The following is a 13,846-nucleotide window of genomic DNA, read 5'->3' as shown; positions in this document are numbered from 1 at the left end:
TAAACAGTAGCAGCCTCCTAAAACCACATGAAGCTCATTTTAAGCACGGTTTATTGGCACACATAATGATAAAGCATACATACCAGACATCAGATATGACACTGAACACCTCTGCTATATAATGTACAAATGGTGTCTAATAATACTAAGCTCAAACATATTTAGAAATGTGTTAGCTTCCTTACAAATGCACAAATAAATACCCATAAGATCCAATTGTATAAAGACATTTGTCGTCATCGTCTCGCCCATTCTTAAAGAAAAGTCTAATGGAAAGAGATCAGGGACATAATACCAATTCAAGATTAAAGAACAATTGTGAGCACAAAAACAAGGGTATTAAACTATTTCTGCGGGGTGGATGGGATTTCACCTGTGTGTGGCTTTAAAAAAAACAACTCTGTTGAAATTAAAATTTGTAATTTTTTTTTAGCTCCATTTTATTCCCCGCCTGCTTTGCAGATTATAATAGAAATTAGATTACGTGACTTTTAACTTTGTGGCTTTGGTTGTGCACTAGCTAAAGAGGTTGGGGGGGGAATATTAAAGTTAGAGGCAAACTGGCATCCATCCAAACCACCCTACAGAAATCAGAACCTCATGTACAAAACAAAACAGCTGCCATATCCAAACTGGTTTCAGTGGCTGATTTACAGTGGACAAAATAGATTCCACCTCTATTTACAGAGCTACAAACCTTTGTGACAGTGTTCCCAAACTGATGAACCCCAAAAAGGTAAATCAGACGGATGTGTTTCAGAAAAGTACACATATTAAATGAAAAATAAAAATCCTATAAAAATCATGCAGGATAAAAGCTTTAGTATCAGTTTGGGAGTAGGTCATTAAAGGGAAAGAAGTCCAATTTTTTTTTTTCCTTTTCAAAGAGGAGGGAAAAAAAAAGGGGGTGGGGGGGAGAGAGGAACATTAACGCGTCAATGCATGTCGGCACATACTGATCGGCAAAAATTACAACGTGATTGCAAAGGATTGTGTGAGAAGCAAGAAAAAAAAAATATCAATACTACAAACACAATCAAATTGGTTTGCATGAAATCACAATCTGTGACGACTGCAGATAAGTGGGGAGAAAAAAAAATCTCAAAAACAATCCGAGGACGCCGTTATTTTCCTCGCGTTTGAAGGGAAGGAGTCCGTGGTGGCGAAGGAACTTTGATATTTCCTTCCTTAACTGGGAAATGGAAATAAACAGCGATGGGGGTGGAGGGGTAACATCCCACTGAAATTTCAAATAAAATTACAATTTGCTTCAAACAAACGTTTCATTTGTCCCCAGCACAGTCTCTGCTCCCCTTTTGGCTGCTGCGTCGGGGAAAAGAAGAACAAGTTTCCCGCCTCCCCCAAACTGAATTTTCCAGGTTTTTCTGTGACATTTTGTTTGTTGTTTTTATTCTTCTTCTTCTTCCTCCACGCCGTCCCCCCACCCGCCACACTGTCTACTGTCAGCGTGATGACTTGTGACCCGCGGGGCCAACCAATCACAGCGGTACTTTTCCAGAAGATGAGAGGTTTGTGTCTTGCAGGTCCAAGGCAGATTTGATATGCGGCTTTCTGATGCATTCTTTAACACAAAAACAAAAACAAAAACAAAAACAAAACATCCTGATGCTATTGATAAACATTTATTCATTATTTTTTATTTTATTTTTACATGACTGTTGCATTTTGACGTGGATGCGTTTTCTTTTGCTTTTTTTTTTTCCCTTTCTTGAAGTGTCTTTGAAATGTGGATATTGCTGTGCAATGCTGCCGTTTTTTTCTTTCTTTCTTTCTTTCTTATAATCAGTGTTGTCTGAGATACTGCAGTGATTCGGAGAGGAAGAAAATATCCAGACTGACGTGGGTTTGGCTGTGAGTTTGCAGTCAGAGTGTCTTGGGGTGGGGGGTGCGGGTGTGTTGGGGAGGCCGTCTGGTTCAGTACAAGTGTGGGTGGGGGGGTGGGTGGCGGGGGGGAGGGGGCGGTGGATCAAAAGTCCAGTCTGCATGAAGCCGAGAAACGTTCTTATTCTCCTTCTCTTCTTCCTTTCTCTTCTCCTTCTCCTTCTGCCGCTGCTGTCTTACTGCGACGGCTGCGGCGCCGTGCTCTCGGCCTTGCTGTCCTGACCGGTGGGGGGTTTGCTGCTCCAGGGGGCGCTGTTGCCCAGAGCCGGGGAGCTGTTGAAGTCGTCCTCGTCGTCCAGGCCGTTGGTGGCGTCGTACTGCGTGTTCTCCAGGCGGGTGATCAGACGCTCGTCCTCGTCCCCGAACTCGCCGCCCATCAGGGTCGGCTCGCCCACCACCATCACGTCCTGGGCAGACAAATCAAGGGCAGATTAGGTGCCGCTACGTGCGTTCATGTCGCGTGCGGCGAGTCGCATGCAGCATTTGCTCAATTAGAAATTAGAACAGAATAGAAAAATGAAAATTTCTTGGATTGATTTTTTTTTTTTTATCTTTTAAGGATTGTAAAAAAAAAAGAGAAAAAAAAACTTACTCCTGAAAAATCTCGAGATTTTATGTATGCACGTATGTATGTATGTATTTTTGGGTCCTATGACAACCACTGCTCATATCCAGACATTGCCTAGTGATATTTCACTTGATTTTGCGTATCTATTTAGCAATAGGGGCATATATTTCAAATAAAGGGACATATATGCAGCAATATATGGAAACTGAACATAAACAGCTCATAGGTCACGGCTAATTTCTGTGATAAAAGATAAATAATTGACAATGTCCATACAAGCATATTTAGCCCTCTGTTTATTGTGAAGGAAACTCCAGTGAAGTGAATCCTGCTCCGAGTGAGACTTTGAATATTAAGCTGCAGGACGCCTCCACATTAGCATGCCGGCCTGAGTCACAGAGTAAAATAGATGCATATCTGTTTCATCAGAGGCCAGCGAGCCACCGGAAAAGCATGCGTTTCAAATGCGGCCAAACAGAACAGACGTCTCAATTGTTCTACATTTCAGCCAAAACACTCAAATTAGGTGCTGTGTGTGTGTGTGTGTGTGTGTGTGTGTGTGTGTGTGTGTGTGTGTGTGTGTGTGTGCTGGACAGAAGTGGCTGCATCCAGTTGACCCCTCTTTGCAAATGAAAGCAGAACTCCCCCGGCGCTCTGCACCCGCCCCAATCAATACTCATCATGTAAGACATATTTCACAAAGGTGTCCCGCTCTCGTCGCGGGTCAGACGGAGGCGAGGCCGCGGATTAATGTGTTAGCGCGCCGCCATCTGCGACTTGTTGCCGCGCCAAGGAATCCCCGCGACCGGGGGAAGCACCTGCGCGCGAAACTCCTCCACTGCACGAAATCAGATTTTGTGGGCAAAATAATCACTGGCGGGTGCGATTTGTGAAGTCAAACACGGATCAATGAGGCTCGGAATCTTTTTTGCAGCATTTGCTTGTGTGTTTGTGTCGACTGCGTACACGTATGTGTAGATGTGCGCGCGTGTGAGTGTGTGTTCCTTTCAATAGCTGAGCATCTCTCCCTGTTGCCGAGCCCCCGTGCAGCACCCACACACACACGCGCGCGCACACACACAGACACACACACACACACACACACACGCACACGCACACAGCAACCTGGGAGGAAGCTGTGCAGTAAAATGGAGCGCACGCTTCACTGCCCATGTGTGTCAACGCTGTTCGGCTCGGGAGATCTTCTCATCCGTCCTCACTGCAGCGAGCGCACACACACACACACACACACACACGGGAAAAGACAAGGACACACACACACATACACACACACGCAGGCACGCACAAACTGGCACACAAACCCAGATTAGCTTAGTGTGCAATCGCATGGTAACACACCTGGACAGACAAAAGCACTCCGACTAAGACGAGCCAACCCACAACAAACAGGAAAACATCTCCCCGCTCGAGTCGTAGCGGCAAATATCCCACAGAGATAGACGCGCCAACGTGCGCAGAACAAACATACATGATCATTCATTCATGTAAGTAAACAAAAGCGACTAATCGCACCACACACACACACACACACACACACACACACACACACACACACAAACACACACACGCAAACAAAACAAGCCCATCCACACACTTGGATGAGGGGCATGAATGGATCGAGGCTGTTTATTTATCCAAAGATGCCGCCGCCCCCCTAGCGACTACTTCTACACCCCACTATGCCTTAATCAGGCTAATTAATTTAGGTGAGCTTTTCAGCTAAATGACAATATCCACACTGATTTGTCAATTTGCATAGCTAATTAAGTCATTAGCTAAAAGAAAACGTGCTGATTGCCAACAAGCCTTGCATTCACCATCTGTTCCTCGCGAGCGGGCCTGTCAACCTACCTCCGGCCAAATTTAGGGCCTCAAATAATAATAAAGAGGGGGCCAACACAAAAAAAAGAGAAAAAAGAGAAAGAAAATCCCCCAGACGACAACAGCTGGTGGCTGGTCTGAGGCTGGGGAAGCGCTAATTGTCAGCTAATTAATACCGAGCACTCATCTCGTTAAGAGCTAGTGCCGGCGCTAGCTCTGGCTAGCCTGAGAGCTGCTCTGAATGGGCGATGTTGCCGCGGCGTTGGCTCCACCAGCTGTCGTAAGCATATTTAAAGATTACGGGAGACAACAAGTGGGAATATCACGAGGACGTGGTGGGACTGAGATAAAAAAAAAAAAAAAAGGGTCCGCAGAGAATAAAAATAGCTAAAAATGGGGGGGGGGGATGGGGGGGTAGATGACTGGGCACACACAACACTGTCAGTTCACTAAAGAAGAGACAGTGGAAGAAGGCTGAGAGACCCTCTGGAGACCAGCCGAGAACCAGTAATGATCTAAAACACAAAACCCAAACCCATCCACTTGTCTAGATTAAATAAAAAAGCCTATTTAGCCCTCTGTTTACAGCCATCATCTAAAAACCAGAGGGTTGTCGGATGTCCGTACGTTCAGAAGAGAACAAAAACGAGGCCGTTCCAGAGGGCAGAGCCGACACAGGTGTCCTTGCCCTTTGTGACATCACAAAGGGAATTATTTTTCGACACTCTTGATTATTTTTTAGCATATTTTCTGAAAAGCCGAGAAACACAAAGCAAACTATGACCCTCTTTCATTTCTGCAAAGATGATGGCTAGATGACCTTTGTTTGACGCTGGTTCAGTGAATTTTGCATAATGTTGGACCTTCAACACACAGGCGAAACAAAACAAAGCCAGTGACGAATGTTTTTTTTTTTGCCTTCTGCAACCAACGTCCAAGGACAGCTTTTGCTCTGAGGGCGTAAAACCCCATCTCACATGATCCACTGATGACACATTCAAACCCAGCGCCTGAGGTCGCGAGCGTTCAACCACGTTCTTAAAGAACCGGCGCCGCCGCGTTCAGCTTCACATCTGAGCCACTGGAGGTCAGTGTTGCACATCTTATAAACGGTCCCCTCCAACACCTCCCCCATCCCCCACCACCTCCTCCTCCACCACCACCTCCTTTCTGATAGCACCACCACCTCCTCCTCCTCCTCCTCCAGCAGCAGCAGCAGCAGCAGCAGCAGCAGCACCCTCCCCACTGCCGTCCACTCCTCATTGTCATTGGGCTCACGTAGGCTTGGTGCTCAGCCACGAACGAACAACTTCTCAGACAAAGACGGCAGGCATGCAACATATGTAAGCAGCATGTTACCAGCCAGGCTGCCAGTCTTTAAGAGGCGCGCAAATGCAAAAGCAGGAGTGCTGCGGGTGGCGTGTGCATGTGTGTGTGTGTGTGTGTGTGTGTGTGTGTGTGTGTGTGTGTGGGTGGGTGGGGGAAGAGGAGGGGGAGGGTGGTGGGGGAAGGGGAGGGGGAGGGTGGTGTAACCGTGAAGAGCGACTGTGTGCACGTGACTGAGGAAAAGGGGGCTGCGGGTGGACAGTGTATACAGATATCGGTGATAATGAGAGCTGGCACACAGCCAAGCTGCCTCCTGGAGAGAAAACAATTGTGCATGCTGTGTACGTGCGTGTGTGTGCGCGCGCGCGCATGTGTGTCAGTCAGTGTGCATAATGTGCATTACGTTTGTGTGACATGGAGGGAAGAGCTGATGAGACAGCGAAGCACCATGTCCGAAAAAAAAAAAAAAAAAAAAAGCTAAATTGGGTGACAGTAAAGTGTGTGTGTGTGTGTGTGTGTGTGTGTGCTTTTTTTTTTTTTTTCCCAAAATGCTGCTGAAAACGTCAAATTCTAATGATGAATAGAAGTTTGCCAACAATTAAATGCCACGCGGATGATGAATTGCGACAGGATCCGCTCATTATTTAAAGTTACGTTGTGGCCACAGTGGACAGAAATAGCTTTCGGAAAGTTTTATGGTCTTTTTGACTTGTGTGGTCCAGGCCCGAGCACGAGCAGAGGGGAAAGGACGGTGATTGTGCTGTCTTTTCTTATCTTTCCACCACATCATTTATGAACAAGCGACTAAAAATCTCAAGACATTCGCTGTGTCTTTTTGTCTGCGTAAACTGCTCGTGAACGTGTTTGGTTGAAATGATTGAAAATAGTTGGCAAAGCAGCAAAATGTGAAGGAAAATGATTAAAAGATACTTTGCCGAAAATGAAATGTTGCTGTTTTAGAAGCAAACTTGAATTTAAAAAAGAAAAAAAAAAAAAAAAGAGATTGGTCTTTTTTTTTTTTTTTTTCCCCTGTTTTTGTTGTTATTTTTCTTTGATGTATAAAGTCCAGGTCTGGTCTCCATCTCGATGCTCTCCGATCTTGATAGTGTCTCGCTCTCAGTTGTTGCGGTCCCGTGCTGCGTCGCAGACACGCCGCGGTTTGGCTTTGCGGCACACTCGGAATGACCCGAGATCTGCCGCGCGTTCAGCGTGGCCGCGGCGCAGTAAACAGCAGGCCGCCATGTAAACATAATACGTTACAGGCTGCGCGCGTGTGACGAAGGATGTACGGAAGAGAAAATAGAAGGGGAAAAAAAAGGAAGAAAGAAAGAAAAAAACAAAACAAAACAAAAAAAAACGCAGGCCACGCAGGGAAACACAGTGACAGCAGCCTCCAATCCTCCAGGGGACCTGTGGCGTAATACTCAACTGTTTAAGAGGCCGTTTAACCTCCATCTGTGTCGAGAGGGCTGTTATTGAGACATGCAGAAAATAAAGAAATAAATCAGATGCTGGGATGCTGGGAGGGCCCAGAGGCTCATCCGGCAGCCTGCTGGTTAGAAACGCCATCCAGGTTCCCCCGCCACAGTTGCCACAATCGCAGTTTGTGTGTGTTTTTTTTTTTTTTTTTTTTTTTTTTAAATCACGCATTCTTAGATTATTTTCAAATATTTGAAGCAGCAGTTGCAGACCAGTCTGGGTCCGATTTGCATTCTGCACGGGCAGCTGAGCTGATAATATTTTGAATGATGTGATTGGAAATGGAAAAGAGGTCTTAGATGGCGCAATGGTATATATGTATATGTGTATATATATATGTATATATAGATATGTAAATATGTGTGTGTATTGGTATAAATGTATACATGTCTATACATGTGTACATGTATATATAGATTTTCTTTTTAAGTAATTAACAACTAAATAACAAAAACACTTTGTATTTAAACTTTAGGACTAAAACTTGTCTTGATGCTTCTTCTTCTTCTTCTTCTAAAAAAAAAAAAGGAGTTTCTGCTTCCATAATTACATCCTGTAGAATTGAATGGATAAGAGCTGAACAGCAGAGCAGGAAGTGTGCTGGTTCCCTCTCACAGCAGCTTCATGTGGAGATGCTAGAGGGCACCTGGGCAGAGTCTCGCGTCTTTGCACCAATAGGAAGCCTTCTCCCGTGACTGACTGTAATTAAGGGTTTGTTGGGAATTGCGCCGCCTGGTGGCAGGTCAGGTTATTGGATGGATTTTGTCTTTGGCTACTTTTGATGTTGTTTGTGTCGTTATGTGACATCGGATGTCTTTTCTTTAGTATTGGCTGAAACATTTAGACAAACACCATGAGGTTTCTTTGCCTCTCCACAGGGTTGGGCTTCTATTGTCAACCCTCTGATTAATTATTCTGCTTTAAATCAAAAAGCTTTGGCGCTATGGCTGGTAATATCTCCTGCCTTTGTTCATCCCTGCAAGCATGCACGCAGAGACAACAAAACAATAATAATGAAATAAAAATTATAAAGTGACATAATAAGAGGAGGCAAACCGAGTGGAGCTGATGCTTACAGGTACCTGACTGGAGAGGCTGAAGTTGGTGGCCGGGCTGCGCTTCTTGCCGGCGGCGGTGCCCACGCTGCTGTTGGCGCTGCTGGCCGAGTTCTTCCGTTTCCTCCTCTTGGTGGTGGTCTGTCGGGCGGGCTCAGCTTTGGCGCGGCCAGCAAAGACAAACAGAGGCAATGCCAAGAACATAAAGCATACAGACAGAGACAGGGTGTGGGCCCGACCGTCGGCGTGTGCATGCGTGTGTGTGTGTGTGTGTGTGTTCGTCAGCGACGGCGTGCGTCTCGATTTTTCATTTCCAGAGTTTGGACACCGGGATGAGCCCCTGATTCTTTTGTTTGTTTCTTTGTATGTTTTCATAACTGGAAAATACCCCACATTTACAATTTCACCCCCAAAAATTTAACATTTTCAATTTTCAATGTTTCAATGTTCAATGTTAATTGTACTAACAAGTTCACATGAGGCACTCACGGAAGACAGTGAGGTGTTTGAGTCATTTGGATCACTGAACTGAGTCAGTCACCCAGCGTATCCAGACAAGCTTAAAGGTCCAGTGTGTAAAATTTGGTAAAAGCCTAACATGCTGTCCACACATACATGAATCAAATTGCACATTTGCAGTGCACTACAAGTAATTTGGTCTTTCTACCCTTAGTGCAGTTCTCATATAAATATATAAGAACATACATAGGACAATGGTCTTGTTCCTAGTTAGCTGACATCTTGTGCCGCCATAAGGTTAAAAAATCTGACAAATTGGACCTTGGAAGGTTTGCTCCAAGAGTGACTGAGTTGATTCGTTCGCTCACAGCTCACTGTCGCAGCAGGAGGCTGAGTGGAAACATGAACCCGGAGACGCCGCTCTTCCCACAGGGCAGACTCAGGCATTAGCATGATGTGTTTGCACAAAACAGCAGAAGCCGAAGTGAGTCATCATCAAACGAGCTGACGGACAGATTTGCGACTCACGAGTCAGTGAAAACGACTTCATTTTCAACGGCTCGTGGAGGGCTCACATCACTCGTTCCAATGTTTGTCAGTTTAACTTCCGTATTTTGTGCTGTGCAGAAAAAGAAAAACAACGCAACAGCGCAAACAAGACGCGGAAATCAGAAACTGGGGAAGTAATATTCCTCCACTTTTCCAGGGATATGAAACTCCGCGTTCCCTCGCAATGCACGCCGCAAATTACAATGATCAAAAGCGGGATAAAGGCTCATAACTGAAGTCCACCTTGTGAACGGCGTCAGTGCGGAGGAGCGGGGCGAGACGCTAATGCATGCTGACAAGACGTGTGCAATACTCTCCCGGTGTGAGCGTCGCATGCGACCGGCCGCGCAGACAAACACGCAGAAACACACACCGCAGCAGGCGCGTCAGAGAGACAAAAGCGACAAGTCGACAATAATCCATTGCTTTGTTGTTTTCTGCAGAGGTGAAACCACAAGAGCGGCAACATCTCCCCAGACAAGCACTGCTAAGAAAGAGCTTCATTTGCATAAACGCTCCACAATGGATTCCGGCGCTCGACGTCGCGCACGTTCGCTAATGATTTGCTGTGATTGAGGCCTAAAAAAAAAAAGTTAAAAGCGCCAGCGGGGTTTTGGGGGGCATGCAGGCAAACAGGCAGCGAGCAAGCGAGCGAGTCACGGGACAGTTAGCGGTTGTAAGAGAGATGATACCTTTTTTGTGATTCGAGGGGAATATTTCCGTTTTGAAGTTCTGCGGGTGTCCAGCTGCAAAAACATCTGAGTTTTAGTCGCGTGTGCAGAGATTTTAGATCATCAGCCTTCATCATGAGGAAATAAGGGAAACTAGGAGGCCTGAGGTGGCAAACAGAGAAAAAAAGAGGAGAAATAATTGAGCATTCAGAGCCGCGCGGACGTTGCTTAACTGCAACTTATGGTAGAAAATCTTCTCATAACTAGCTAATCGCTATACATAATTCCTCAAGGTGCAATTAAAAAGCGCCGGAGTGAAATTATGGCTGAAGAGATGCGAGGGGCGCTGAGACAGGTTAAACGCACAAGTTGCTTCCTCTCCCACTGCTCGCAAAAAAAACACAAAACAAAACAATTTCTGTTGGGGCATAATTTACAGATGCAGGTTTTTTTTTTTTTTTCCCTCTCTTTGTGAAATCTGCCAACATTTGTTAGAGCACAGCGTCTCTCTCTCTTTTTTTTTTTAATCTCCAGAGGGAGAAACAGGAGAGGCACGGCTGTGATCTTCAAACAGATGACTGGAAATGACACAGGCTTCTTCTTTTTTTTTTTTCAACACGTACAAGGTTCTTGCTAATCACACCGAGGGAGATGCTTTCATGTTGATGTTACAACAAACCAGCGACCAGCCCATGAAACAAGCGACACTAGTGTATCAAGAGCCAACACAATAAGGGCAGTTTTGTTCTCTTTATCAATATCTGTTTTCTTCTTCTTCTTCTTCTTCTTCGTCTTCTTCTTCTTTTCATTTCTGAGTTTTGACAGACGTTTGCGGATCGACAGAGAGAAAGAAAGAGAGAATAAAGGCAGCTCCATTGTCACAGACAATCATTTGTGTTTTCCAGCCGGTTTCCTTCGATGGCGAAGCGGTGACGCACTGAAATCACTTCCATTTCCACCAGAAGGACTTATCGGAGCAGAAATGCGCTCGCGACTTCCTTCCTGGCTGAAGCAGCCAACCAGTTTTCAGACTGGAGAAGAATCGCAGGAAAAGAGGAGGGGAGCGGGGGTGGGGGGTTGAGGGGTGACGCGGCGCTAATAAAGAAAACTGGGATTCCAGCTGAGCTGTAAAGTTCATGTCAAATTACAGATGAATGGCATCAAATTCCCAGAAAAAAACAAAAAAAAAGGAAAAAAACAAAACACAACAAGCTTTTTTTTTTTTTTTGGAAAAGCAAAAACAAGAGAATCACATCTGGCCTCCAGATTAATTGTGCTGTATTGAAATGTTAACGTGGTACTTTTTTAGATCTTTGTTTCTCATCCCTGACACCAATGAGTCTTAAATCTCTTAAACCGCTAAAATAAGACAAAAAACCCCAACTGCATATTTAACCCTCTGTTTACAGCCTTTTGTCAAAATGTTGGGTTCTGGTGAGCTTAAGGAGCCAAAAACAAGGTGGTCTCAGAGAGAGGGGCCAACAGCCGGCTGGGAGAGGTACTGGTGCCCTTTATGTCATCACGAAGGGTGGATTGCCAGGATTGTAGCACTCACCTTTTGTTGTCCATTGACAGTTTTTAATTTCTAATCCAAAAGCTGCACGACCATCCTGCCTGCATTGCACACATTGCTCACGAGTCTCGCCATTCAATTTCTGGTTGCGTTCTCTTTCCAAGAAGTTTTTTTTCTTTTTTCTTTTTACTTTCACCCACCCTGAAAAACAGACTTTAAATTCATAATACACTTTCCCCGTTGCTCTTTTTTCATCTTCTTCTTTCTTTCTTTCTTTTTTTTTCCTTTTTCACTCTCTCCCCCTTTTCTTTGAAGAGCCTCGCCGACACTGGGGAGCCGGCGGCCGAGGGGGAGCTGGATCCAGCAGTCTGATTACACTCGGCACTCTTAATTAAAGTTACACAGGTCTGAGTCAAAGGCTTTTTGACTGGTGTTGGTTTTTTAAAGAGATCTCGTCATGCCTCGCTAGGCATTGGCGTTAATTTGCAGCCACTCCGATGTGTCCGAAAAGAAAAGAAAAAAAAAGAGAAAAGAAACGGCATCGGCTTCGTCTGTCTCCGCAGCTGCTTAAGAGCCAACAGCCAATTTAAGTCTCCCACTTTGCAGAGAGCGTTCCTTAAAATATCAATCATAGCAGAGCGCGGGTCCGGCTGAGACTGAGGAGGCCGAGTTTCCATCCTGAGGATGAATCATCTCACACACCTGACAGCTGGGACGTATATTTAGAGGATTATTGTGTATCATGGCACATTTGGAAAATGTGATGAAAACATTCAATGTTCAAAAAAGGGAAAATGTAAAAATAATATATACACATATATATGTATATATACATACATATATATATACATACATATGTATGTATATATATATATATATATATGTATATATATATATATATATATATACATATATATATATATATACACACATACATATGTATATGTATATTGATGTATACATATATAAAGAAGACATTGTCCCTTTAAGGTGAAGGACAGCAGCTCGTTATCTGGAGGCACAAGCACAGACTGTACAGACTGCATAGTGCAGTTCTGCCTGGCAACCTTTTACGGGTTGTGCGACTCACTGGTATGTCTGTAACTAAGAACAATGCCCAACACTGGCAGGCAGCCCAGTTGTGGCTATATGTAGCAAGCTTGCTAACAAGCTAAGCTAGCTGCCCTGCCCTGCCCCGCCGAGGCCAGACTGAAGCTGCATCGTCCACTTTTTAAATCCAACGCGCTTCTGTTCCTTTTTAATAACAGACGTTCTCCAGGTCCACCGTGGCCACATGTTGCCGAGGAAGAGACGGGGATGACGGGAGATGAGTCACTCTTTAGCTACTACTGCCGTCACGTTGGGAGGAAGGGTGTTCAGTTTAGCGCCACGGTGTGAAATAACTTCTCAATGACAACGCCGAAGCAACCTCGTCGTCGATAATTGTCGACTAATTAATTATCTGCTAACAGGTGAAGCAGGAAGTGGCTGGAAAACTAAAACAGCTCTCTTCAAATTCCACATGCCAATGTATGTGTTTTTTGCTACATTTGAATATAGTAAAAAAAGATAAAATAAAAAGTGTGAACTCCATTTGAGGTGACTGTGCAGTTCCACATAGACAAACAACATTCAGGAATCAGGCGTTATCAGTCAAACGTACTGAGGTCTGGCATGAGATTCCAGCTCCAATAAGAGACACATTGAACACTTTTAGAGTTAATCTAAGATCGAGCGGCTAAAAAGAAAACCAGATCTGTCAGCACTCATTTTAAATGTAAGCTTTGATGTATCCTCCGAGTGTTCTTTGTTCCTTTGTGAGTGTCAGTTGTCCAATTCTTCTATCATATTGTTAATTCTTTGTATTTGTCATTGTACTGCTATTTCTCCTGACCTGCCAGGGACTGCGGATGGAAAGCAGCATTTGGATAATTCTGGCATATTTACATTTACATGTTCATTAATGTGCCTTTTGATAAAAAAAAACAAACAAACAAACAAACAAAAAAGAAACAAAGCAACCCTCAGAAGGGCTTCCTGTGGTTGGTGACAGTGTGTGTGGCGAGGTAGTTACCTGGTGGGGCGACCATTCTCTGCCACTTCTGGAACAGGCATGTCTTGAGACAGTCCCGCGGGCTGAGGTTGTAGGTCTTGTGCCTTGACATGAGCTCCTGCATGGGCTCCAGAATGACACACAACTGCAGACATGACACACACACACACACACACACACACACACACACACACACACACACACACACACACACACACACACACACACACACGGTCAGTCAAAGCAGATTTATTGAACATTTGACAAGGGAGCTGTGTCACGTCTGCCTCTTATCAAGGTGAAGCACAAAAAAAAAACCACACAACCACCCCCATAAAAACTTCTTTGTTGACCAGTTAATCAGCCACACTCTGACGCTGAGTGATTAATTGCGCAGTAAATCTACCTTTTTGTGCCGTGCGTTAATAA

The 13,846-nt window shown here is 44.7% G+C and overlaps 1 protein-coding gene across 4 annotated transcripts in view; it reads right to left on the bottom strand.

Annotated features, from left to right (window-relative positions):
• Window positions 1-34: 34 nt before the first annotated feature.
• Window positions 35-13,846, bottom strand: part of ldb2a (LIM domain binding 2a) — an 83,368-nt gene continuing 69,556 nt past the window's right edge. Inside the window, exons 6-9 of one of the 4 annotated variants that reach the window (XM_076048225.1) lie at window positions 13,439-13,562; window positions 9,873-9,926; window positions 8,194-8,330; window positions 35-2,309 (exon numbers count right to left, since the gene is read on the bottom strand). In XM_076048225.1, coding sequence (XP_075904340.1) covers window positions 2,079-2,309; window positions 8,194-8,330; window positions 9,873-9,926; window positions 13,439-13,562 — 546 coding nt within the window. In that variant the 3' untranslated portion in view covers window positions 35-2,078. Of the gene's footprint in view, window positions 2,310-8,193; window positions 8,341-9,870; window positions 9,927-13,438; window positions 13,563-13,846 lie in introns of all 4 variants that reach the window. The other 3 variants (XM_076048226.1, XM_076048223.1, XM_076048224.1) reach the window with 3 other exon arrangements.

The sequence above is a fragment of the Nelusetta ayraudi genome, unplaced genomic scaffold, assembly GCF_046127955.1.
Source record: "Nelusetta ayraudi isolate G7.1 ecotype Tasmania unplaced genomic scaffold, CSIRO-AGI_Nayr_v1 ptg000097l, whole genome shotgun sequence".
Classification (NCBI taxonomy): Eukaryota; Metazoa; Chordata; class Actinopteri; order Tetraodontiformes; family Monacanthidae; genus Nelusetta; species Nelusetta ayraudi.
Note: the sequence above shows the minus strand (reverse complement) of the source record. Positions and strands in the feature narration are given on the sequence as shown.